The sequence below is a fragment of the Callorhinus ursinus genome, unplaced genomic scaffold (genome assembly GCF_003265705.2).
Source record: "Callorhinus ursinus isolate GAN/ISIS: 27379988/994484 unplaced genomic scaffold, GSC_fseal_2.0 scaffold74, whole genome shotgun sequence".
In the NCBI taxonomy this organism is placed as follows: domain Eukaryota; kingdom Metazoa; phylum Chordata; class Mammalia; order Carnivora; family Otariidae; genus Callorhinus; species Callorhinus ursinus.
Genome location: NW_027397136.1, coordinates 966,356 through 991,788, shown reverse-complemented (window position 1 = coordinate 991,788; position 25,433 = coordinate 966,356). Strand labels below are relative to the sequence as shown.

General features: G+C 48.3%; 1 protein-coding gene across 5 annotated transcripts in view; it reads right to left on the bottom strand.

Annotated features, from left to right (window-relative positions):
- Positions 1-218: 218 nt before the first annotated feature.
- ADA2 (adenosine deaminase 2) overlaps positions 219-25,433 on the bottom strand; it is a 63,081-nt gene continuing 37,866 nt past the window's right edge. For 3 of the 5 annotated variants that reach the window (XM_073887016.1, XM_025851840.2, XM_025851841.2), the window contains exons 2-10: positions 23,832-24,161; positions 21,542-21,767; positions 20,096-20,306; positions 9,739-9,866; positions 7,943-8,033; positions 6,684-6,792; positions 3,366-3,523; positions 1,916-2,118; positions 219-1,680 (exon numbers count right to left, since the gene is read on the bottom strand). In XM_073887016.1, coding sequence (XP_073743117.1) covers positions 1,557-1,680; positions 1,916-2,118; positions 3,366-3,523; positions 6,684-6,792; positions 7,943-8,033; positions 9,739-9,866; positions 20,096-20,306; positions 21,542-21,767; positions 23,832-24,153 — 1,572 coding nt within the window. In that variant the 5' untranslated portion in view covers positions 24,154-24,161 and the 3' untranslated portion in view covers positions 219-1,556. The remainder of the gene's footprint in view (positions 1,681-1,915; positions 2,119-3,365; positions 3,524-6,683; positions 6,793-7,942; positions 8,034-9,738; positions 9,867-20,095; positions 20,307-21,541; positions 21,768-23,831; positions 24,162-25,433) is intronic. The other 2 variants (XM_025851842.2, XM_025851843.2) reach the window with 1 other exon arrangement.

The window sequence follows — 25,433 nt, the reverse complement described above, 5'->3', positions numbered from 1 at the left end:
ATGATGGATGAGAAGACACTTGAATCCACCTACAACTTCTAAGGAATTCTTTGATCCTCCTTCTCTTCCTTTAGTCAAGTAAAGACGGGGCTAGTTTCTTGCCTTCCTTTTCCTGAAGACCAGGCTAGGAGCCAGAATTGGATCATATGAGGTCTTTTCTTTGGGGAGACTCTGCTGTGTTCCCTCCTGCTTCAGCAACCAGCTCAATATTATATCCATTCATTTAACATATCTTTTATTGAGTACTGACTAGGTTTGGGGCATGGAGTTAGGCTCTGGGTTCACAGTGTACAGGAAACAATCATTAGTACCTGCCCACATGGATCTTACACTCTGGTGGAGGGAAACCATAAACAGAGAAATAAATATATAATTACAAATTATGATAAGAGTCATGAAGGAAAAAAGCAAGGTGCCATGAGAGATATTAACAGGTTAGGGGTCTAGGAAACTTCTGAGACAGTGACATTAAAGGTGAAACCTGAAGGGTAAACAGGAGTCAGTTAGACAAAAGTGGAAAGAAAGACTATCCCAGGCAGAGAGAATGAGAAAAAGACTCTGATGCAGCATAGAGTTTGGGATATTTGAGAAACAAAGGACCAGTGTGGACAGAATCTGGTACACTAGAGGAGACCGGGGTAGAATGATGCTGGAAGGGATCCAGGTTAAAGAGGATGCTATATGCCCTGTTGAAACATTTGGGTTTTTCTAAGTGCACTGAGTTGTAAGCCATTAGTAACCTGATTTAATTTCTGAAAAGTCATTGCTCTGTGAAAAATGAAATGAAGAAGGCAAAGAGAAGAAAGGAGAGATCAGTTAAGAGGCTATTGTAACTCAGACAAGAAGTGATAGTGGCTTGAACTCAGCCAACAGCAATACAGATAGAGAGGCATGGAGGAGTCAAGATACATTTTGATGTAGGGAACAGGAGAGAGAGCAGTATCAAGAATTTCACTGAAAAATTCTACGTAGAGCAACTGGGTGGAATGGATGGAGATGCCATTTACCAAGATGAGAAAGATCAGGAAAAGGTTGAAAGGGAAGAGATTGAGAGTTCAGAATTGTACATAGTAGGTTTTGAGATTCCTGTGAACCTTCCAAATGAATAAATAAATTGGTAATCATCAGCAAATAAATGGTATTTAAAAGCAAAGGAGTGGATGAGACTACCTAGGAAAAGACTATAGAGTGAGAGAGAAAACAAGAGGAGAGAAGGAGAGACATGAACAGAGGAAAGGCAAAACTAAGCCCTGAGGAAATGCAACACAGAGATCTGATAGAGAAGAGCATCTGGAAAAGGCACCCTGGAAGCAATGGCCAGAGAGAAAGGAGGAAACCAAAAGAGTTGATGTCACTGAGGTTGAGAGAAAAGGATATTTCAAAAAGATGACTTTGGTAGACTGTTTAAGTGTTTCTGAGAGGTCAAGCAATGTGGAGGCCATTGATGACCTCCATGAGGTTAGTTCTGATGAAGAAATGGAGGTAGCAACTACACTGAAGTGGGTTCAAGCATTACTGATGGAAGGTGAGAACAGCTTGCAGAGGAGAGCAGAGGACTAGGGTAATAAACGGCTAGCTTCTCCCTTTGGCCTCCTTGCCAGGTCGGCTACAAACATATTCCATTTCTCCTCCCAGGTTTTCATGGCAGCCTTTTTATCAATATCCAACAAGGTGCTGAACCTGCAGGAGAAAAGGCAACCAGGTCAGGAGAAAGGGTTGGGGAACAGGTGAGGGGATCTCAGATGCTTGCAGGGCACATTACTCCCCAGTCCAAGAGCAATAATGAAACTGAGGCGAGGTGGAGAAAACACACAGAAACCTTCCAGGCTTCTGCCCCAAAACTCTAAGAGAGATAAACACAAGTTGTGGGGTGGAAGAAGGAGTTGGGGATCTGGGAAGTACACAGGATACTCACTTGATAGAGTTCATGGCCAGCTGTTTGAGTGTCCTCAGATCGGCCGCCATTCCCCCAATGCCCATGAAGGCCTCATAGAAATCATAGGATAAGCCTCTGGCACCAAAGACAGCTGGGTCATCAGAGCTGATCACCATGGGGTACCCAGTGGCCATCAGAACAGCGGCAGGATGGTTTCTCAAGTCAGACACCAGTTTCAGAACCTGCCAATAAGAGGCAAAGGAGAAAGACAAACTTTGACCCATAAAAAGAGTTGTCATAAGAGAGGCAAGACCATGAGCATAACCAGCTCCTTTTAAAAAAAAAAAAAAAAAAGATTTCATTTATTTATTTGACAGACAGAGACACAGCAAGAGAGGGAACACAAGCAGGGGGAGTGGGAGAGGGAGAAGCAGGCTTCCTGTGGAGCAGGGAGCCCAATATGGGACTCGATCCCAGGACCCTGAGATCATGATCTGAGCTGAAGGCAGACATTTAACGACTGAGCCACCCAGGTGCCCAACCAGCTCCTTTCTTATCCTCATCACCACTGAACATTAGGATGACTTCTGGATACAACACAGGAATAGAGCCAGTCCTGTGCTCTTCCTAATTTTCTCTAAGTTTCTTCACGACCACAAACATTTGGTCTCTCTCTTGGTCCAGCTCAGAGCAGCTCTCCTGAACACAGCAAGACAGGCAGGTGCACAAAGAACCCCAAGCATCTGTGGGAACAGCAGTATCCAATGGCCGCTCCCACTCCACTGGTCTTCCTCACTGTCCCTTTAGCTTTGTCTATTACTTTGCCCCAAACTCTACCCCACTGGAGACCCTCACTGCTGCCTCATTGTTATGAATGGGTTAGGCAAGGGGCCATTCCTGAATAATTACTAACGGGAACTTGACAGTGGAGGAATATAGAAAACAAGTGAACTAAAGAGCAAGAAATCATACAGGAGGGTGCCTGGGTGGCTCAGTAGTTAAGCATCTGCCTTCGGCTCAGGTCATGGTCCCAGGGTCCTGGGATCCAGCCCCGCATCGGGCTCCCTGCTGGGCGGGAAGCCTGCTTCTCCCCCTCCCACTCTCCTTGCTTGTGTTCCCTCTCTCGCTGTGTCTCTCTCTGTCAAATAAATAAAAAATCTTAAAAAAAAAAAAAGAAATTATACAGGAAAAAGTTTGGGAAATCAGAACAGAGGTTGAGGGTGCCTGGGTGGCTCAGTTGGTTAAGCAACTGCCTTCAGCTCAGGTCATGATCCTGGAGTCCCGGGATCGAGTCCCGCATCGGGCTCCCTGCTCGGCGAGGAGCCTGCTTCTCCTTCTAACCCTCTCCCCTCTCATGTACTCTCTCTCTCTCTCTCTTTCATTCTCACTCTCTCAAAATTAATAAATAAATCAATCTTTAAAAAAAAGCTTTAAAAAAAAAAAGAACAGAGGTTGAGATTGGAGGGTTGGTTGCATGGATCACGCATACCTGGTTGGAGATGGGACAGACTTCTATGGGGATGTTCTTCTTCCAGGAGTCAGCCCAGACTGCTGGGTGTTTGGTCAAAGCAAATCCATGGCCAATCCTGGTAGAGTTCAGTAGTAGAGCATCCAGAAGGTTTCTGTCTATGGAAGTACCCTGCCAGTCTGGGGAAAAAGGGATAGTCTTCAATCAGATGGATCTGGCCCATAGACCATCCTCAGATAAAGGCTCCAGATCAAAGAACATTCACACACAAACATTCACACACATACACATTTTCCTTGTAACAATGCTAACGAAAGGTATGGCAAGACTTTATTTTATGTATGTATGTATGTAACAGATGAAGAAGTTGAAACTTATACAGGCTTTATAAATTGAAGGAACATATTCAGTTAAGTAGTAAGACTGGGTTTCAAATCTTGGTCTATCTGACTCCACAGTCTATATTCTTTCTTTCCATTTTTTGTTTGTTTCCAGAGCTATTTTCTGGGAATTTTGTTTATTATTTTTACAATAGTGTGTTGCAAACTCTCTCAATATAATTACTTGTGTGTACTTACTCAATTTATATCTTCAACAATATCAATTGTAACACCAATTGCAAGATCACAATGACCAGCACAAAGTGGAGGCAGATACTGTTGGTTGCCTATTTACCAGCAACCCCCACTCTATCTTCCTTGCTGGCAGGATGTTCTTTGGAGTGTGAAAATAACAGGTCCTGACTCTCCCAGCTTCCTTTGCAGCTAGGATGGTCCTAATGCTGGCCTGTAAGGTTATTTGTGGGGAGCTCTTTGGCTTCCTTCCTGATAAAAGGAGATGCCCTGGAGGAAATATCTTGTCTTTTGCTTCACTGGATTGGTTATACCTGAATGTAATTTGACTACCTGACAACCAAATAAGGTGAAACCCTCGACTTGATGAGGACAGCAGAGGTCACTTACTATGTAAAATAATAGATGATCTTGGGGCACCTGGGTGGCTCAGTCACTTAAGCGTCTGCCTTCTGCTCAGGTTATGATCTAGGGGTCCTGGGACCGAGCCCCACATCGGGCTCCCTGCTCCGCAGGAAGCCTGCTTCTCCCTCTCCCATTCCCCCTGCTTGTGTTCCCTCTCTCGCTGTCTTTCTCTCTGTCAAATAAATAAATAAAATCTTAAAAAAAAAAAAACCTATTAAATGTGCATATTCCATTCCTGGCAGCCAAAAGCATCCTAACTGATCTACATGTAAAGCATGAAAATTCCCTTTTCTGCTAGGAATAAAACCCCAGAATTCCCACTGCTAGTTAGGGTATGTGTTTCAGGTGGATTTTCACTGGTTTCCAATCTAGAACTTTCTTTTCAAAGATCTCTTCCTATTTATTTAAGATTTTATTTATTTATTTGAGAGAGAGAGTGAGCATGAGCAGGGGGAGGAACAGAGGGAGAGAGAGAAGCGGACTCCCTGCCCACTGAGCAGGGAGCCCGAGGCAGGACTCGATCCTAGGACTCCAGGATCATGACCTGAGCCAAAGGCAGACACTTAACTGACTGAGCCATCCAGGCACCCCAGATCTCTTCCTTTTTATTTTATTTAAAGATTTTATTTATTAGAGAGAGAGAGAGAACACATGAGCAGGGGAAGTGGCAGGGGGAGAGCGAGAAGCAGGCTCCTGCTGAGCGGCGAGCCCAAAATGAGGCTTGATCCCAGGACCCTGGGATCATGACCCGAGCTGAAGGCAGACGCTTAACCAATTGAGCCACCCAGGCACCCCTCTTCCTTTTTAAAAATAAGAACATGACTCTTGGGTATTAAATACCCAGCTCCTGGCAAAATCCTCTCCTAGGGCCATACATCTGAGAATGTGGTTAGATCCTGTTACAGTGTTTCATACTGTTGAAATGATTTCACACAGGTAAGTATGATTTTCCCCACTAGACCACAAGGTCTTCAAGGTTAACAACCCCTACCCCCTTAATCCCATCCCCCAAAAACAATTCTTCAAATCTCCTAGAACAACTTTGATCTAAACTGGACCCAAAATGACTTGAAATGTCAGGAAAAAAGAGATTAATGTACATAGACCCTTCCTCTGAGAGATGGTTTGAACCTGGTTGTGAAATTCAAGCCCCCACTGCTCTTCACTGATCTCCTTGGTCTTCTAAGGATGACAGGTGTCTAAGGTACTCAGACACCTGGTGGGATGCAGCAGCAAGCTTTCTTCCTGGTATCTTCATTTTGACCTGAAATTGCAGCCATGATCTGGGACTCCTTTTGCTTAAGGTTTACACATTTTAAGGACTGTAATATGAGAAGGTCTGAGAGATGACCCATGAGCCTGTGGAGTGAGCTTTGGGGAACAAAGATGTGGCTAGGCTAATGGCATTTCAGAAACAATAGCTGCGGGTCTGCTTGAGCTGGGTGGGGTCTCCTCTTCAGCACCTGGTGACTGTGGACAGAGCCTCCTAGCTGTTAGAGCAGTCCTGGTTCTAGCCCCTCTTCTGCCACTTAACCCGTGTATGACTTTGGACAGGTGAATTAATCTCTTAAGTACAATTTGCTCATTATAAAATGGAGATCATCAGAAAGGGCTCAAATTCAAGCTCCACTAATGACTAGCTCCTTGCCCTTGGACTAACCACTCTATGTTTGGAGACTCAGGCTCTTCAACTATAAAATGGGAAGAAGGGCACCTGGGTGGCTCAGTTGGGTAAGCATCCAACTCTTGATTTCAGCCCAGGTCATGATCTCAGGGTCTTGAGATTGAGCCTGGTGTCCAGCTCCACATTCAGCGGGGAGTCAACTTGAGATTCTCTCTCCCTCTGCCCCTCCCGCCAAATAAATAAATAAATCTTTTAAATAAAATAAAGTAGGGATAAAAACACCTTCCTAGCAGGACTGGGGTGAGAATTAGAAATAACATATGTGGGGTGCCTGGATGGCTCAGCAGGTTAAGCGTCTGCCTTTGGCTCAGGTCATGATCCCAGGGTCCTGGGATGGAGCCCCACGTCAGGCTCCCTGCTCTGCAGGGGGTTTGCTTCTCCCTCTCCCTCTCCCTCTGCCTGCTGTTCTCCCTGCTTGTGCTCTCTCTCTGTCAAACAGATAAATAAAATCTTAAAAAAAAAAAAAGAAAAGAAAGAAATATGTAAAGTGCCAGATACTGTTATTATCATTGTTATTCCTTCTCCAAGGGTTGCCATCAGGATTAAGTGAAATAATGCCATAAAAGGACTATCAACAGTTTCAATACTGCCCCAGGATCCTATCAGTTCTCTTGAATGATGAGGAGGAACCCTCCTATCGATCACCTCCTCTGTCCTGCTTGTCTCCATATGGCTCACCTGTCTCTCCAGCATGGAAAAAGTAAGGCAGTTTAACGCCATGCAAGGTGGGAATCATCAAAGCCTCCCTGTAGTCATACAAGGAGTGGCCAGTGTCCTCACGCCCCACCTGCAGGACACAGAAGAGAGGATATGGAGCCATCTGCTTTGTCCATGCCTCAGCTGTCACTACAACAAAATTATGCTTTTCAAACTAAACCACACATACCCCCAGGGCTTTGCAGCTGTGTGCCAAGAGTAAGAGTGCCTTAGGATAAAAAGGTACCTCCTTCAGAATGCCTATTTTAATTGTTGGGGGTGGGGGGCAGACAATGACACATTTTTATTATAAGCCAAATATGGATATTCAATGTAGTAGAATGGAGTGCAGGCTTGAAAGAGAGTTGGAGCTTGTGAGTAGATCCCTTTGAACAACTGCCTATCCCCCTTCCAACCCCAATTTCCCTCGGGACTTGTCCATTACAGTCCTTGTAGGGACTGTTCTGGAAGCTCTATACTAGAGGCGCTCCTTCTCAGCCCCCTTTGTCAGTGCTGCACACAGACAGAAAAGGTGGGATGAGGGGGCCTTCTGCCCCTTTCAGGAGAGGCCAGACCCTTTGAGCAACCCCCAGGGATCCTAGGAGGGCATCCCAGGTGCAAACCAAATGAGTCTTTGAAATCTACTCCTTTGAGCTCTGGATGGTCTGAAAATAAGAGCTTAAGCACAGACTCAGGTAAAATGTACAGATTCTATAAAAGGGAGTCAGGAGTGCCTTTCAGCCAGTTAGTTCAAATTAATTTAGCTTCCTTAATGCGACTGATGAGCTGTCATCTGGGAAGTGTGCCCTGGCTGGCTTTGATTTGGTGGAGGGGGCAGGGGACAGTTTTGCCCAGGATTAGCCCCATCTCTGCTTCCAGGACACACAACCCCCATCCCCACCCCCCGCTGCCGTGTGCTACAGTTTTAAGAGCCAGCTGTGGGTGGGCATCGTGGGCTAGAAAGAGGGCGGAGGGCAGGGGAATGGGAGTAAGCCCACCATTACTGCCCAACCTCCTTGAATTCTCCTTATTCTGAACTCCCCCTTTCAGCCTTCTGGCCCTTTCTGCGCCCCTTTCTCTTATGACTGCTATCCTCCTGCAGGCCCCCAGAGAAGGCCACCGCTAAACCCTGGCCAGGCCCGCGCCTCTGCAGAGGGTTTCCGTGGGAGCCGCCAAGGCCTTCAGGAGGAGCTGCCTGGGGGACCCCGCTCTCAGACAGCTTCGTCGTGCACAGTCATTACCAGGTCAAACCCCGCCACCATCCTGGGGAACATGGCTCGAAGCATCATGGCTGTTTGGACGGATTTCACGATGAAGGACACATTTTTTATTCTGTGAGAGAGACAGAGAGAAGCAGGGGTGACAGCGTGACTTGGTGTCGGTGGTGCTGTGTACCCTGGAGTGGCTCCACCAGCACCTGGGGCCGGGCCAGGGTCCTCAGCAGCCCCTCCCCACTGCCCACGTGACCCTAGCCTGCCCAGGCTCTTGTGATCCCTACCAGTGGCTACATCTGCGAGCTGTTTCGCCCAAATCCAACCCTATTGAGGACTCTGGCTGGTTCCAGAAGGACCCACAGCGTCTGAAAACAAGTGAGGAAGGGAGACCCATGGGATACGCATCATTTATCTACATGTGGATGAAGCAAAGAGGCCTCGTCCAAAACTTGCCCTGCATCCCTGAGAAGGTGGCTCCCGGAAGTGGGTGCAGTACAGAGCCCGGCTCTCTGGTCACTGGGCACCTAGGGAATGCAGCAGATCACCCAGGTCGCTGTCAGGTAAGCTGGGCCTGGCAACGCTATGTGCTCTGCCCCCCATTCAATCAACAAGGCTCTGGGCACTCCAGAAACCATACAAGCGAGCTGTCTTCTCTCCGCACCCTCTCTGTTCAAGTCCAGGATAGGGATAAGGCAAACAGCATGACAACAGAAGCACCAAAGGGAAAAGTCTGCTACAACTCTGTGACAGGACAAAGGTCTTTGCACAGCAGCTGGCTCACTGTTCCTCAGTTCTGGGGGCCTAAATTTCTCCTGCCCCCTTCCCCCATACCACTCCCTCTCCTGCAGAGCTCCAAGGGAACACAGAGCACTGACCAACTGCAGCCCAGCCCACACACCCTCCTGCCACTGAGTCCCAGGGAGCCTCTCAGGGGAACCAGTGGGGCCCCAGCCTTCCAGCTCCATCGGCTGTGTAGAACACAGGGATGGACCCCTGCTCCTGTGGGGGGCCCCCCCAAGCCCTCACAAGGAGGGAAGGGGATTCAGGGGTGATGGGGCGGGGAGGAGTCTGACTGCCCTCCGGAGTCCAGCCTCTAGGGTAGGCTGAGCAAATGAAGGAGCTGCCCGCCGCCCTTCCCCCCGCCAAGCCCTGACTCAGTGTGATCCCCATCTGACTGCTGCCCCCGCATCTCCAGCCCTGTGGACGGGTCACAGGCCTTAGACTAGCTGCCCTTTGACAGGAGGAGAGAGCTGTCCTTTCATACAATCAGAAGGAAAATTAAGCCATAAAGTTTTCTGTGCTTGTTTGAGGGAAGAGTGGATCCTTGTTCACACTACCAGGTCCCACATACATGATCCTGTGGGGTGTCCACACACGGACTCTGAGATAGCTGTCACTCGGCCGGGTCACCAGTCAAGGCCTTGCACACAGCCATCCACAGCAGACATTAGGCAGAACCCCAGGGGCAAATTCAAACAAGGAAATGAGCCAGTTATCTGAACATACAGGCAAAAACATATCCATAACTGAGTCACCCAGGCCAACATGGGTCAGGGCCTAGAATTATCTGGAAATTTGCTACAGTTCTTCATTTTAGCTTAGTTGCAAAGATTGGAACTAGAAGTGATTTTAGAGGTAGATTTTGCACCCATGCGCGAAAGTACCCGCTGAGCCCATGGTTCTTTGGCCCCGGGGGTAGGTCTCTGATGCCAGCCTCTCAGCCTCCCTCTTCCTCCCTCTCTCTTCCCCTCCCTTCCTAGTGGCTCTGCCTGCATCCCACCCATTCTCCCAAGTCCTGCAGCTTCAGCCATATTCTCTCTCACCTGTGATCCGAATAAATGAGTTTGATTCCAATAAACCCGGGATGCTCTTTTGCAAACAAAGAAGCCACTTCTCTGTAAGTCCTCACTGACCACTCTTGACTATGGATGGTCCCATTCAGTTCATACACCTGAGAAGGAAGCATGGTCATGATCAGACATCAGAGTTGAGTGAAACTTCATTCCCATTGCCAATAATCTCTAAAACCATGTTGGACTTTGCAATTTCTTTGCCCAATGGCTTCAGCAGCCTCTGACACTTATCAGAAGTTCTAGTCCTATCTGGGATAATGCTCTTGAACACCACAAAGCTGGCTGTCTGCCTGTCTCATTCATTGCTGGGTCCCTGCACCTAGAACAGTGCCTGGCACATGGTAGACGCTCAATAGGTATTTGTGTAATGAGTGAAGAACAGTCAGCAGGGGAGAGGACCCACTTAAACGCCCCACTTTCCCACCCCTAGGTCGGATGTCCCCTGAGGTGGACATGGTTAGGGGCAGTGACAAGAGCCAGCAACGGACAGTGGCTAAGGCAAAGGAGAAGGAACGGGTATAAAGAAGTCCCCTCTTTGCAGGTTGGGCCACAACAAGCCCACCGTGAGAGGCCGGAGGGTTGGAGTGGGCACGTCCTCTGCAGTTCCCTCTGCCCTCTCCTGTCACTGGGTCAGCTCTCAGCCCTGCACAAAGTGGCAGTTCAGGCTCAGGACAGGATGTAGGAGTTTCCAAAGAGATTGTGGGGCAAGGGAGGATGGGAAGAAATGATATGCATAAGTTATTTCCATGAACATCATTTAAAAACCTGCCGTGTGCAAGGAACCAGGCTAGGCCCTGGAAGGGGTAGACAAATGCTAGTAAGACAAGATGCCTGCCCTTAAGGAGTTCCTGATTTAGTGGAGACAGGCTCTATTCATGTTTACGATATAAAGCAGGAAGAATTAAGTGCTAAACAGAGGTTTACAGGACCTCCAAGGAAAAGAGGGTTCCTTTTAACTGGATAGGGTCAGAGAAGCTTTCGGGGGCGGGGGGGGAATGGCACTGAACCTGGGCCCGAGGAGGCTGCTCTGCGCCGGCCCCCCTGGCTAAAGCATGGCTAGTCCTGTGTAGGGAGCAGCGGCCCCACACAGAGCCAGAGCTGCAGGGTCAGGGAGCGGAGGCTGAAGGGCAGAGAGGCAGAATGGGAGCCGTGAGCTCTGTCACCACCTGAAGGAGAGAAATCCTTTTCCCTCCCTCGGGTCAGCTCTTATATCCTGGAGCTGATTGGGTGCAGGAAGCTTCTCATTTCCCCGCCAGTCACTTGCGCGCTCTCACCGGCCCAGGGGGCCTCCCCTGTCCCTCCTAGCTGCACCCCGGAGGTGTTGCCTTGGGTCCCAGGGCAGCCTCCCCAGCACCCTCTTCTCCTCAGGCCCACAGAGCACCCTCGTGGCTCTTTCACCTCTTGGGGTCCTGTTCTGCAGCCTGGGTTGGGGGAAGTGGGATGAATGGGCAGCTCTTTCCAGCCCCTTCTCTTGGGCCCATTGGCCTTGGCTCTTCAGTTTCCTTTGCTGCTGCCCTATTGAAGTCTAGCCTCTCATGCGATCCCCCATAAGGCTGCCTCAACCAACGGGGCTCAGTACTGGCAGGTGAGTCTTCCCTGATTGCTTGGCCCAGGAGTGGACATGCTCAGGCTTACTGAACGTTAAAGCTGCCAGAACTTTCCAGAGGAGAGAATCTTAGAAACTGCTAAGCTCAGTATCTAGTATAGTCAGTTATTATTATTATTATTTTTAGTGAAGGGGATTAGAACATGCCACCCTAAAATATGCTACTTTTGCATAAGGATTATTTTGAGTGGAAGGCAATTAAGCAGCAAACACCAGACAGAGCTCTTTGCCCTCCTCCTATCTGCCTACAAGCAGGACATAAACTGTCCGTGAAGGTGCTCCCCGTTCCATCTTCCACACCAGGAGAACAAGGCTTATCACTGGAGACAGAAGGTCAGCAATGACACGGGTCTGCACAAGCAGACCTTAGTAACGTAACCCTTATCTTCTATGAGTTTCCCCCATATATTTCCCTCCCCACAATTTACTGCCCCAGAAACCTAAACCCCTTTTCCTTTGTATCATCATTTCTCCATAATTTATCACCACTGGTTAAAATAGTGTATAAGCACCTGGCCTACCCACTTCTCTGGGTCTTCACTTTTTTCTACAAAGGCCTCCATGCACCCAAAAATTAAATATTAACATCAAATACAATGTGTATGCCTTTTCTCCTGTTTTTTTTTTTTTTTTTTTTAGATTTTTACTTATTTATTTAACATAGAGAGAGAGCGCGCACAAGTAAGCAGAGGGAGAGGGAGAAGCAGGCTTCCCACTGAGCAGGGAGCCCGATGCGGGGCTCGATCCCAGGACCCCGGGATCGTGACCTGAGCGAAGGCAGTTGCTTAACCGACTGAGCCACCCAGGCGCCCCTGCCTTTTCTCCTGTTAATGTGGCTTTTGTCAGTTTAATTTGCAGGTCCCAAAACTGAACCTTAAGAGGGTAAAGGAAAGTTACTTTCATCCTCTCCTACTTTACCAAGGATTTTTTAAAGGAGAATTCCTGTCACTGATCAAGGGTTCAACAGACTTCCAGGCGCTCTGTTAGAATCTTCAGATCTTTGATGCCAAAAGAACCAATATCCTGTACCCCAGGAGTACTCAACATGTGGTAAGGAACCCCTATGGGTCCCCTAGACTTTTCCAGGCAGTCTGCAAAATCATAAACTCTCCTCATAAAAGTTTTAAGATGTTATTTGTCTTTTTCATTCTCATTCTCTCATGAGTATACAGAATTTTCCAGAAGTTGCATCATGTGTGACAAACACTGCTCTAACAAATAATGGATTGTGTGCTTGTGTAGTCTTGTGTTTTGAAATTTTCTCAGTTTTAATTTCTAATACAGGCCGGATTATACAGGATATAGTAGATATAATCCATATAAACAAAAGTCCTTTGGGATCCTCCAAAATTTTTGAGTGTCCAAGTTTGAGAACAATGCATTAAACCAACCTAGAATTGATACTTGAAGTTGTCTTGGCATTCCGCAGCTGATTTGCAGAAGGGAAGAACAGAATTCTTCCCCAGGCCTTGACTGCTGTGTCATTACTGAGTCCCCTGCCCAGACACACTGACTGGATTCTAAACAACCGACAGTAGGGTCGAGCTCCCTTGGATCTTCCCACCTTCCCTCCTATAGCAGCAGGGTAGGAGCTCCACAAATAAGCGTTAACTTAAAAAAAAAGTGTTAACTTAAGAAGAGCACTGTCCACTAGCAGTTTCAAAAGTACTAAGCCCCAGGCAGCATGTTTTAGAGAAGGGACGAATAGATGGACATTGGGAGGGGTGGCCAGCACAGTAGTGCTAGCGGAACAGAAGGGAAACAAAAGAACCTTTAAAAAACAACAACAACAAATGACAATTCTGCTTAAAGGAAGATCCTTGGCATATTAAGCAAGTATGTACAGATACGCAAATGACACAGAGGCGAAATGGGGGCTTGCATATGGCCGGAGTACCATCAATTCTGTCACTCCAGTACTTACTGTGGGAGAATCTGGGACTCCTGCTTGCAGGGTTCCAATCCCACTGCTAGTTCCCATAGCATGGAGAGCCCCAAAGATGGAATCTGGCCCCTGGGGCTGCAGATGCCAGGGCCCTGTCTCTTGGTGCCTTAGTAAATCACTACCGGGGCTGCCCCTGTCTTGTGCTCCTGGGCCTCCGGCCCCTGGCCTAGAAACTGCAGGATTTGTGGAAGCACCTAGGATAGGATCTGAACGCTCAAGAGCACCCCCATTTCAAGGAGCAAGAGACCCTTTTCACGGGGAGACCTGAAACTCCTCACAGCCTCACAGCCACTCCACTACTGGTTAGAACACTGCTGTGAAGCCAGGCATTTAAGGAAAGTTCTCAGCTAGTTAGGGGGTTCCTGGCAGCCTTCTGGGTTCTGGCTCCCAGTGGAGGTATGTTCTGCCCCAGTCAATCATACCTCCCAGGGTCACTGCAAGGATCAAATGAGTTAATATTTGTAAAGCACTCAGAAATGATAACTATTGGGGCGCCTGGCTGGTGCAGCTGGAAGAGCCTGTGACTCTTGACCTCGGGGTCATGAGTTTGAGCCCCCCGTTGGGTGTAGAGATTACTTAAAAAGATAAATGAAAACATATAAAAAAGAAATGATAAATATTAATAATAATGTTATTATTACCAATCTTATTATTACCAGATGTAGAAAAACAACTCAAAGTCTGCAGTTATCCTAGGAAGATGAGTTAATATCTAAGAATTTAACAATTAGTAAGTACAAGTAGGTGGTGTCAGTCATTTATCGAAGACTATGTGATACAAAAGCTGCTATATCCATGTAATAAACCCCCTTGAGTTGAAAACACTGGATTCAATGTAGACTATCTCCATTTTCATTATAGTTTTTAATTGTGAAACTATAAAGTTGGCTATTTATACAAGATCACAAAGTTTTATTGTCTATATCATGGAATTATAGAATTTTGAAGCTGGAAGGAACCGAAGGGAAATGTGAAAGCAGACAGTTGCTCAAGGTCACACAATTAGTTTGTATCAGACCAGAAGCCAGGACTCACAATTTCTAACTCGCAATGCCACTCGAGCACCATGCATTTAATGTGCATTAACTGAGCTTCTATTATGTGTCAGGTAGTGCCAAGAGCCTTATGTCATAATCTCCTTTAATCTTCAAAACCACACTATCAGGTAAGTTCTCTTTTTTTTTTTTTTTAAGATTTTATTTATTTGACAGAGAGAGACACAGCGAGAGAGGGAACACGTGCAGGGGGAGTGGGAGAGGGAGAAGCGGGCTTCCTGCAGAGCAGGGAGCCCGATGTGGGGCTTGATCCCAGGACCCTGGGATCATGACCTGGGCCGAAGGCAGACGCTTAACGACTGAGCCACCCAGGTGCCCCAGGTAAGTTCTCATTTTACAAATGAGGATTTTGAGCTGAGAAAGATCAAGAAACTCAGTCCTTGGGGCGCCTGGGTGGCTCAGTCGTTAAGCGTCTGCCTTCGGCTCAGGTCATGATCCCAGAGTCCTGGGATCGAGCCCCGCATCGGGCTCCCTGCTCCGCAGGCAAGCCTGCTTCTCCCTCTCCCACTCCCTCTGCTTGTGTTCCCTCTCTCGCTGTGTCTCTCTCTGTCAAATAAATAAATAAAATCTTTAAAAAAAAAAAAAAAAAGAAAGAAACTCAGTCCTATTGCACAGTGGGAGTGAGGGCTGAGGGGTCTGCTGAGTTACAGAATCTTGCTGACCCTGAGTGTCTCCGGTCAGCAGCCCAGTTCTTTTACCTTTATACTCCAGTGGCAGGTAGGGGTCTCAGCGTCTCAGCTCTGGCTGCACATTAGAATCACCTAGGGAGAGGGAGATGCCTGGGCCTCATCCCAGACTAATTAAATCAGAATCTCTGGGGTAGAAGCTGGTTGTTTTTATTTAACCTCCCCAGATGATTCTAATGTACAATGTACAGCTAGGGCTAAGAGCTACCATTTTTGTGGACTTGACAGACAAGTAAACAGCTTGATTACAGCATAGTAGGATAAGGGGAGCAGTTAAAAGGGTCCCCCAACCTCGCTTGTCAGCATTCTCGCAGAGTTACACCAGTAACAACAGACAATGGTCACTTCAGCAACGAGCCAGGTGGAATTTACAATGGAGGATCTGCCAAGAATCCAGGAAAAACCCTGGTGTTGGGAGTGGGCAGGCAAAGCCCGGGGAGCGTTGGTTATACAAGTGACAGCATCCAAGAAAACGTCTGGGAACGACCATCGTGGGTTCTCTCTGCCACTGACGTGTCTCTCTCCTAAGATCTCCTGTCAGGAAGTGCCAGCAGGGCAATCCCCTGTTGATAATCCTCTGGGGTCTTAGAAGACTGGCCAGACCCAGCCTGGGCCTCCGATTCTGGCCGTGGGGGAAGGGACTGGAGCCCGGGAGATAAGACCCGCCTAGCAACTGTTGCTAAAGGCAAGTAGCCTTTGTTATCAAGCATTAGTAACACAATAGGAGGCTGAGCAACCAGGATAGTCCATCAACATCATCCCAGGCCCTGAATTAGCCCCACAAGCAAGAAGGGGGAGGTTGTGCGGCTCAGCAAAAGAATTCCCGTGCAGTCGGTTTTTAGTTGTTAATGTGCTGATGGCTCCCCGACTCTGGCTAATGGGGGGCATTAAGGCACAGACTCTCTATTGCAAGAGGCCTTTGTTCCAGGGTCAGAGCAGAACAAATGGTCAAATCCCATCCCCCTCAGCCTCTCCAGAATCCCAAATCCCAGCAGCCCTCCACCTTCGTGGGGGGTGGGGGGCTGGCCGAGCGGGACAAGAGGTAAGCAGCAAGGCGGGGTCCCCAAGTGGGATGCCCCGGAGCCCACTCCTCGGCGGGGTAAGAAGGAAAGAGCCCCGCCGGAAAAGGGGAGGGTTGGAACCAGAGACTACCGCGTTCCCTCCAGCTTCTCAGCATCTTCCCTAAATGCTTCCCCTCTGGGCTCGAGATGAAAGTCATAGCCCTCAAAGCGACCAAGACCCAAAGCCTCTGTGATTTCCCCCTGCCTCCTCTCCCCTCCGCCCCCTAAGGCGCCCAGGGCTCTGCCAGGATGGATGGGCTACCTCCCCCAGGCTCCACACTGAGAAAGCCGCCAGGATTGTGCAACAGGAAGTGGCCCCCAGCAGGGGCCGGCACCACTCTGGGTGAAGCATCAGCTCAGCCAGTCCTAGGGGCTGTCTTTCCCCTCCGGAAGGACGAGACTCGAAGCCGGATGCCCTGCTCCAGCAGCTCCTTTTGAGACTGATGAAGCATGGCTGCCTCAATGCTCATAAAATCCAGCACCCTGGTCTCTATCCAGTCCTTACCACCAATGTGATCTTGGTCGAGCTCTCTGACCTTCCCAAGCCTCAGTTTCCACGTTGGTAAAACGCAAGCTTGCTATGCAGCTCAAGTGCTTTGGAAAGGTCAAGGTGCAGAAGGCCCTCGCTCCAAGTGTGGTCTGGGTCAGACCATCTGCATTAGAATCACTGGGAGGAGGGGAAGAGGCTAGTTAATTTTGCAGCTTCCTGACCCTACCCAAGAGCACAGAATTAGAATCCTGGAAGGTGGGGCCCAAACACGAATTTTAAAGAGCACCTCCAGATTATTCATATGAATAGCCAAGTTTGAGGACCACCATCAACAAGCACGATTATCACTACTGGTGCCTCTCAGCAGTGTAGACGTGGTGGCAGTCTGAAATACCTCACAATCTGACATAAATAAAGAGGCAACAAATACCAGGTGCTGGAAATCCACATTACCAGGAGACAAAGGCGGAGATGTGGACTGTCACAGTCCCGGGTCGGGGGTGAAGGAGGGGTTGGCGGACCTACAAACCAGTTTCAGTGGAACCCAGAGAGGAAGACTGGCTTAGATGGGATGGAGCCCATGCTTGGCGAGAAAAGGATTTTCCAGGCCAAATCATGGGAATAGATTGTTCTGGGACGTGCAATTTCTTCCACCTCACATAGGCCAGGCCCAATGCCAGCTCATCTCTTTTAGAAATTCTTCTCTCTCTCTCTCTCTTTTTTTTTTTTTTTTTTTTTTTTTACGATTTTATTTGACAGACAGAGAGCACAAGCAGGGGGAACAGCAGAGGGAGAGGGAGAAGCAGGCCTCCCGCCGAGCAGAGAGCCCGATGTGGGGCTCGATCCCAGGACCCTGGGACCATGACCCGGGCCAAAGGCAGATGCTTAAGCAACTGAGCCACCCAGGCGCCCCTAGAAATTCTTCTCTTAATAGGTGGATGGACCCTCGCTTCCTGTAAAAGGATCATTTGTGTCCAGTCTTATCTACTCTGCTCACAAAACTGCTGAAAGCTCTACTGGGGGACAAAGGTCAGCCCCACTGCCCAAGAACTATACTCGGAGCTTTAACTACTAAACAAGCAGGCAGATCCTGAGGGAGATAGGCACCCTTAGCTGAGAGCCAACTCTTCAGGACGCTTCGGGACCCTCCAGGGCTGGCCTTGAGCTAACCTCAAGGAGGGTATTAACATATCTAAGGGGAAAGGTGGGTCGGTCCAGAGAGTTGAGCCTTGAGTAAGTTTGGTCTCAGATGGAGGGAAAGGGAGCCCTGACCCACAAACTGGAATTACTGGTTCTTGGGACAGGTGTATCCTTCATCAGAGGGTGGGTCATTGAACACTTGAGATCAAACTGGGGGCAGTAAAATCAGTTTAGGAATCCCAACAAGAACTGAAAAATTTTTTAGAATGCAAAAATATCACAATCTCTGTACATTGTGTTGTTTCATAAAATGTTTCATAGATACATATGGATACATGTGGAAACATTGTCTTCAATAAAGGCAATTTATTGTAGCATTCCCCTCCCCACCCCCGCCCCGGGAAAGGGGATAATTTTCATCATATTTTCCAAAGATTAAGTACGCTGTTTCGGACTCTCTTAAATTCTCAGAGCCCAATGACAGGGCTTTTTAGGGCTCTGGCTCACCAACATCCTTCTAGCTATAACTTGGCTTCAGAAAAGGCTAAGATTTGCCTTCAAGGAGAGAGAACTTCCCAGTCAAGAAACGTAAGTGTCTGGTCTAATAGTTTTCTCCAAAAACCAGCATTCTGACTTTATATATATATATATATTTTTTTTTTTTAAGATTTTATTTATTTATTCATGAGAGACAGAGGGAGAGAGAGAGAAGCAGAGGGAGAAGCAGGCTCCCAAGGAGCAGGGAGCCCAATGCGGAACTCGATCCCAGGACCCCGGGACCATGACCTGAGCCAAAGGCAGATGCTTAACCATCTGAGCCACCCAGGCGCCCACATTCTGACTTTCTTATTTATACTTCTGTCTCTTATGAATTTGGTCAATATGTTTCGGTCCTCTGGAGTTCTATCACTTCTGAGTGTACAAAGAATAACATTTCTGAGCCTATAAAGACCATGGAATACGGTAATAAAGCCAAAATGATGCCACCCTGTGGGCCTTGCCACAAACTTGAAGGTCACTCACCAAGGCATTTGTATGCTCAACAAATATTTCAATGAATAAGCAGACTAGTTAGGATACAATATAGGGGAGGGCTCTACACAAAGGTCATGTTCTCCAAGCCACTTAAAATCTTTAACCAGCTCAAACTCTTTGTCAGCCCACCAAATGGAACATTCAGAAATCCTGCCCACTCCCACAACACCCAAATCCCTCCCACAAAACTTCAGGGAAGTTCTGTCCAACAGACATCCCAAAGGAATGGTCCAGGAGTATCTGATCACCTGGGGCTCTCTCCTCAATAAGGCGTCCCCTAACTGGGAGACCATCCTCACTTTCTCCTTCTATAATGGCTCCTCCTCAGCCCATTTTGTGAATTTTCTATCCTGTTTCTGTTTGCAGGGCCCCTTTCTTGGCCCGCTCCTCTTTTCAACTCACAGCTTCTGTGGGAACCTCATCCCTCTGACAGTTTTAGGGATTCGACATTCTGCAGACAGATGTCAAACATCTGTTCCCAGGCTAGAACTGTCCTCTGGGGGCTCCAAAGCCACGTATTCAACCACTTCCTAGACATCTTCGTAGGGCTGTCTCATAGACACCTCCAACTCTACAGGTTCAAAACCAAAATTTCTACTCTCCCTCCCCATCCTGCTCCTCCTCTTACTTCCCCATCTCCGTCAATGTCACCACCAGTCAACTCAACTCAAGTCCAACGCCAGCCAGTCACTGTAGAGTCCTCAACCCCACATGGCCAGTCAGGAAGACCTCTAGAGTCCTCCTTCAGCACACTGCACATCTCCTCCTCCTCGTTGCTCTTGTCCCCCTGGCCTTGTCATCTCACACCTGCTTTTCCCTGCTCTACCAGCCTCCGTCCCCACCTCACTCACTGGGCAACCCTCACACTGCGGTCCATTCTCCCCAGTGCTACCAGGGCGATCCATTCGCCAGAACCATCAGCTGTCCCAGGATTAAGAGCACAGTCTTGAGAGATTCTGGGAAGCTAAATTTTGATATGAAAGGAGACAGGTCAAGAAAGGTCCAGGCATGAGGCACTGCTCAGAGTCCAAGGCCAGGGAACCCTGAGCATCCAGGAGGCACGGTATATCCAGGAGGTGAGAAGTGGGGGTCATGAGAGAAGGGGGTACAGGTGGATGTTCAGTTTTGCGGGGACCAGCCAAGTGTAGTGCAGGTTCCCTTGCTCATGGGGGCCCCTGGAAAGACACATGTCCCATTTGGGATAAAAACAGCATCCAGTCCTATACCAGTACAAGGGTGGGAAGCCTGTGAGGACCTACAGGGTGAGATCTGAAAGTCAAGCCAGAGCAGAGGAAAGAGGTGGGCTCACCGGGAACAGCATGGCTCTGAGCTCCAGGTAGAGCACATTGTCCTGGTAGAACTCCTCCAGGGCCTGGAAGACATAGTCTCTGAACACTGGTGCATAGTGGACAAGGCCAGAGATTGTGAAGAAGATCGTTTGAAACTTGGACCAGACGATATTTTGGTTTGCATAATCCACGTCGGGGTTCTCAGTCATCAGAGTGAAATTCTTTAGCAGTCTGTCCAGGACACAAAGGGGGTAAATTGAGGAGGTGTGTCTCAAGCCATCACCTTCAGGTGCCTGCAGGATTCCTGCCCACCTTGCTTCTCCTGCCAGAAGCAAACCCAGATGCATCATAGTGAACAATGATGAGAAGCCAGGGGAAGCACACTGGGTTCTCTGGTGGAGGCCCCTCCATGAGACCCACTTTGTGCTCCTCAGGACCCAGCTCAGGTGGGATGTTCCCACCAGCCAGGCTCTCCTACTCCCCTCCATATGCTTAGCCAGTCTGGCCCCATTGTACTTACATCCTAGACCAAGCTCTCTTCGGGGGCGTTATGCACCAAACCGTATCCCCCTAAAATCCGTATGTTGAAGTCCTCACCCTCAATATGACTACATTTGGAGATAGGGCCTTTCTGGTGGTAATTAAGGTTAAATGAGGTCATAAGGGTGGGGCCCACATAGAATAGGACTGGTGTCAGGGACACCAGGAGCGCACACACACAGAGGAAAGGCCATGTGAGGACAGGCAGCAGTCTGTAAGCCAAGGACAGAGGCCTCAGGAGAGACCAAACTTGACAGGATCTTGATCTTGAACGTCTAGCTTCCAAACCGGTGAGAAAATAAATTTCTATTGTTTAAGCCACCTGGTCTGTAGTATTCTGTTATGGCAGCCCCAGCAAGCTAAAACAGGAGGTATGATGGAAATACGGGGACTACATGACCCAGGCTTTGCCCCTGAGTAGCCACATACTAGCTGTGTGGCCTTGGTCAGCTTCCTTAACCATGCTGAGCTTCACGTTTCTTATTCGTAAAGGGCAGTAAGCTCACAAAAGCACTCTATAGATGGTTCTATGATGAAAACAGTTATTACTTATAATATCACTTTACAAGTGTGTTAGGAAGTTGCTCTATCACATTTTCAAGGTGTTCCCTCACAAATGCACTGTCATTATTCCAGGAGCTGGGCTTTTCATCTTTCTGATATTAAGCATTTAGACAAATTTCATCTGATGCAACAACAGTGTTACTGTTAATACCTCTTACAGATCAAATTGGATTTTAAATGAACCAGGAACTTGCTATTTGAATGCTTCTGTGAAGCAAGTATCTTGTAAAGTTAAAAGAAAAAGCCTCCTGATTTTTTTTAAGGCCAGATTTGCATATACAGGTTTGCACCAAGGAAGACACACCCGCACACCACCCGCTACTTATGATGGGCCAGACACATTCTTTCCCAATCACACTCACCCGTTGTCAAACTCAGTGACGTTCTGAATCTCCTTTCGATACTTCTCCAGCAGAACCCACTCTGAACACTCTGCTGGCATTGGGGTGGGGGGTGTTGGATAAGCAAATTTGAACTTCAGGGCCCCCTTCGGGGTGATACAGAAGTGGCAGTGGGGCCTATAGGTGACATTCTTCACCAGCCAGTTCATGCTCAGGATGCCGAAGTCGTGGACGTGTAAGGCAGCCCCTGGAAAGGGACGAAGGACGGGGGCGAGAGTAAGGCAAAAGAGGTGAAGTCCACATTCCAAGGGCACAGGGGCCACGAGGACAGTAGCTGGACAAGAAGTGAGAAGCACAAGGATGTCTATCTGGTGGAGTTCCTTGGAAATGCCCATGACACACCATCCCCACTCTGGCACAAAGACCTTCCAGGCCTCTGTGTGCCTTTGTCTTCCCGGGCTGGCCCAAGCCTTCCCTGCTCTGGCGTAGGAAGGGAGCTTCACTCGCTAGTCAGAAGCATGGTGACCTCATTCAAGAGAGGCAGCCTGATGGGGCGGGGGAGCCTCAAGCTTGGATTCAGAAGACTGGGGTTCCAGGTGGGCTCCATCTCACCACCCAACACTGTGTGAAGGGTTGTAATAGGAAGGAGCCTCAGCCCCTGCCCCCAACCTGGTCCTGATCGTCTCAGCCTGCTCCCCGACGCCCGACACGCCGCCTTTGCATTCCCTGCTTCTGGCCCGCATCTAGGCAGCTTCCGGCCCGCAGGTTTGCCTTCCATGCCCCATGCTTCTTTCAGACCTGACACCAATTTCAACTACCGAGCTCCTCAAGGCACAGTATACACTGTCACTCTGCTCTTCTTGCTCCATCTTAGCTCCTGGCCTTGACACTGGCTGCTTAGGGGTCCCAGCTGTGTGAGCTTTGGCAGGTCACCCTGTCTAAACCTTATATTCTCCATCAAGTGGAGAGGTTACTTTACCAACTTGACAGTTTTTTTGTTTAGTCTGTTTATTTCTAACATTAAAATAAAAGAGGCATAGAAAAGTCCTTGGGGTGCCCGGATGGCTCAGCTGGTTAAGCGTCCAACTCTTGGTTTCAGCTCAGGTCATGATATCATGGGGTAGTGAGATGGAGCCCCACATTGGGCTCTGTGCTCAGCAGGGAGTCTGCTTGGGATTCTCTCCCTCTGCCCCTTCCCCACTCATACACATGTGTGTGTGCTCTCCCTTTCAAATAAACAAATAAAGATTCATTTATTTATTTGAGACAGAGAGAGAGAGCATGCACGCACAAGTGAGCGGGGGGTAGGCAGAGGGAGAGGGACAGGCAGACTCCCTGCTGAGCAGGGATCCCAGTGAGGTGATCGATCCCAGGACCCTGGGATCATGACCTGTGCTGAAGGCAGATGCTTAACGACTGAGCCACCCAGGCATAGCTAAACAAATCTTTAAAAAAAGAAAAGTCCTTGTAAGCTGCAAACTGCTATTTGCATGTGCAGGATTGTAATTATTTTATTATTCATAGAAATGTAAATATACTGGGGCGCCTGGGTGGCTCAGTGGATTAAGCGTCTGCCTTCAGCTCAGGTCATGATCCCAGGGTCCTGGGATCGAGCCCCACATCACGTTCCCTGCTTGATGGGCAGCCTGCTTCTTCCTCTCCACTGCTTGTGCTCTCTCATGCGCACAAATAAATAAAATCTTATTTTTCTCAAATAAATAAAATCTTAAAACAAACAGAAATGTAAATATACTATAGACATACCATACTAGAAATGCCCGTTCATACCATACCCTGTTGGGTACCTTAGCCACTGAGAAAGGGCAGAAGAGGCAGATGCGAGAAAAGATGTGAAGGGAGCAGTAGGTCCTATTGGGCCCACATACTCCCGTATGTGCGGATGCATCCGCTTCGTCAGGGAAGACGGTAATGCCCAGCCCCCACTCCCTCCTGTCTCTGAGGCAGAGACCCTCCCAAGCAGGGCTTTTGGTTTCCAGGGTAAACCAGCAGCCACTTTGGACCACGCCCTTCCCAGTTTGCCAAGGAAGAACAAAGGTGCAGAGTGGGGTTCTCGCCGCTCCATTTATTTATTTTTATTTTACTTATCATTATTTTTTAAAGTAGGCTCCACACGCAATGCGGGGCTTGAACTCACAACCCTGAGATCAAGAGTCACACGCTCTACGGGCTGAGCCAGCCGCGTGCTCCTCACAGCTCCCTTTAGAACAACAGCTCCAGTAACAATGCTAGCTCCAACTTTCGTTCCCCCTACCTGCCCAGCACCCCCAAACCACCCTCTCCAAGCCTCTACCTTTTGGCATCTTCTTCAGGAGATTAAACACCTCACTTTTCTCGATGAGATCCTTGGCCTGGAAGAAGTGCATGCTGGGAGGGAAATTCTGGCTCTTCATGGCCTGTGCCATCTCGGCCTTTTTGAGGGCCATGAGCCTCCCGTTGGCCAGCTCCTCCTGCTCGGTCAGCACCAGCTGCCCCCCCAGCTGCATCATCTTCTCTCTCATCAACAGCTGCACTCGTGCTTCATCTGTGGATACGGCTGAGCAGGAGAAAGGCATCGCTGCCACCAAAAGCAGGGAGAGCAGGGCTGGCCGCCCTGGCGGGCCACCCACGGACATTGGGATGCCTGGAAGAGGAAATTGCTCACATAGAAACCCAACAGGGCTAAAGAAGGGAGTAGGTTAGTGAAAATCTACAGATTTAAATGTTAAACTCTGATTTTCCTTCTCCCACTCTGTTCTCAGAATACCAGGAGGCAGCATACTGAAGGATTCTCCAAGGCCGCAGAGAAAAGACCTCCAGGTACAGACCGGAAGGGGTTTCCCAAAGAATAAGTTACCATGAGCCGTCCTCGAAAAAAGTGGAGTTTTTCAGTTAGGGAGCCCTGTTCACACATAGAGGAGGACACTGCAATCAGATTTTCAGTGTTTCACTTTTAAATATCGTCAGAGAGCAACAGATCACAAGGCATATAAAGCCTCCAACATGGTAAAGAAACTTAAGAAAAAAAACACAGAGAGAAGGAAACAAAGGGAAAGAGAGACAATGCAGGAAATAAAAGAAAAATTCAAAAAAGCCATACTTAATATCCTAAGAAGGATACGAAAAGATACTGTGTCCATAAAACAACTACAGGGAATTATAAAAATATATATAATTTTTTATATTTTGGCCGGCTGGCTCAGTCTGTAGAGCATGCAACTCTTGGTCTTGGGGCTGTGAGTTCAAGCCCCACATTGGGTGTAGAGATGACCTAAAAATTAAAAAAAAAATAGGGGCACCTGAGTGGCTCAGTCAGTTAAGCATCTGCCTTCAGCACAGGTCATGAGCCCAGGGTCCTGGGCTCATGCTCAGCGGGGCTCCCTGCTCAGAGGGGAGCCTGCTTCTCCCTCTCCCTCTGCTGCTCTGCCTGCTTGTGCTCTCACTCTCTCTCTCAAAAAATAAAAAAAATAAATTAAATAAATTAAAAAATAGAATGAGAAAGCGCTTTTAGAAATTAAAAATACATGGTGATGGGTATTAAAGAGGGCACGTTCTGCGTGGAGCACTGGGTGTCATACACAAACAATGAATCATGGAACACTACATCAAAAACTAATGATGTAGGGCGCCTGGGTTGCTCAGTTGGTTAAGCGACTGCCTTCGGCTCGGGTCATGATCCTGGAGTCCCGGGATCGAGTCCCACATCGGGCTTCCTGCTCAGTGGGGAGTCTGCTTCTCCCTCTGACCCTCTTCCCTCTTGTGCTCTCTATCTCTCATTCTCTCTCTCTCTCAAATAAATAAATAAAAAATCTTAAAAAAATACTAATGATGTAATGTATGGTGATTAACATAACAATAAAAATTTAAAGAAAAAAATACAAAAGCTGAGGGGCACCTGGGTGGCACAGTTGGTTGA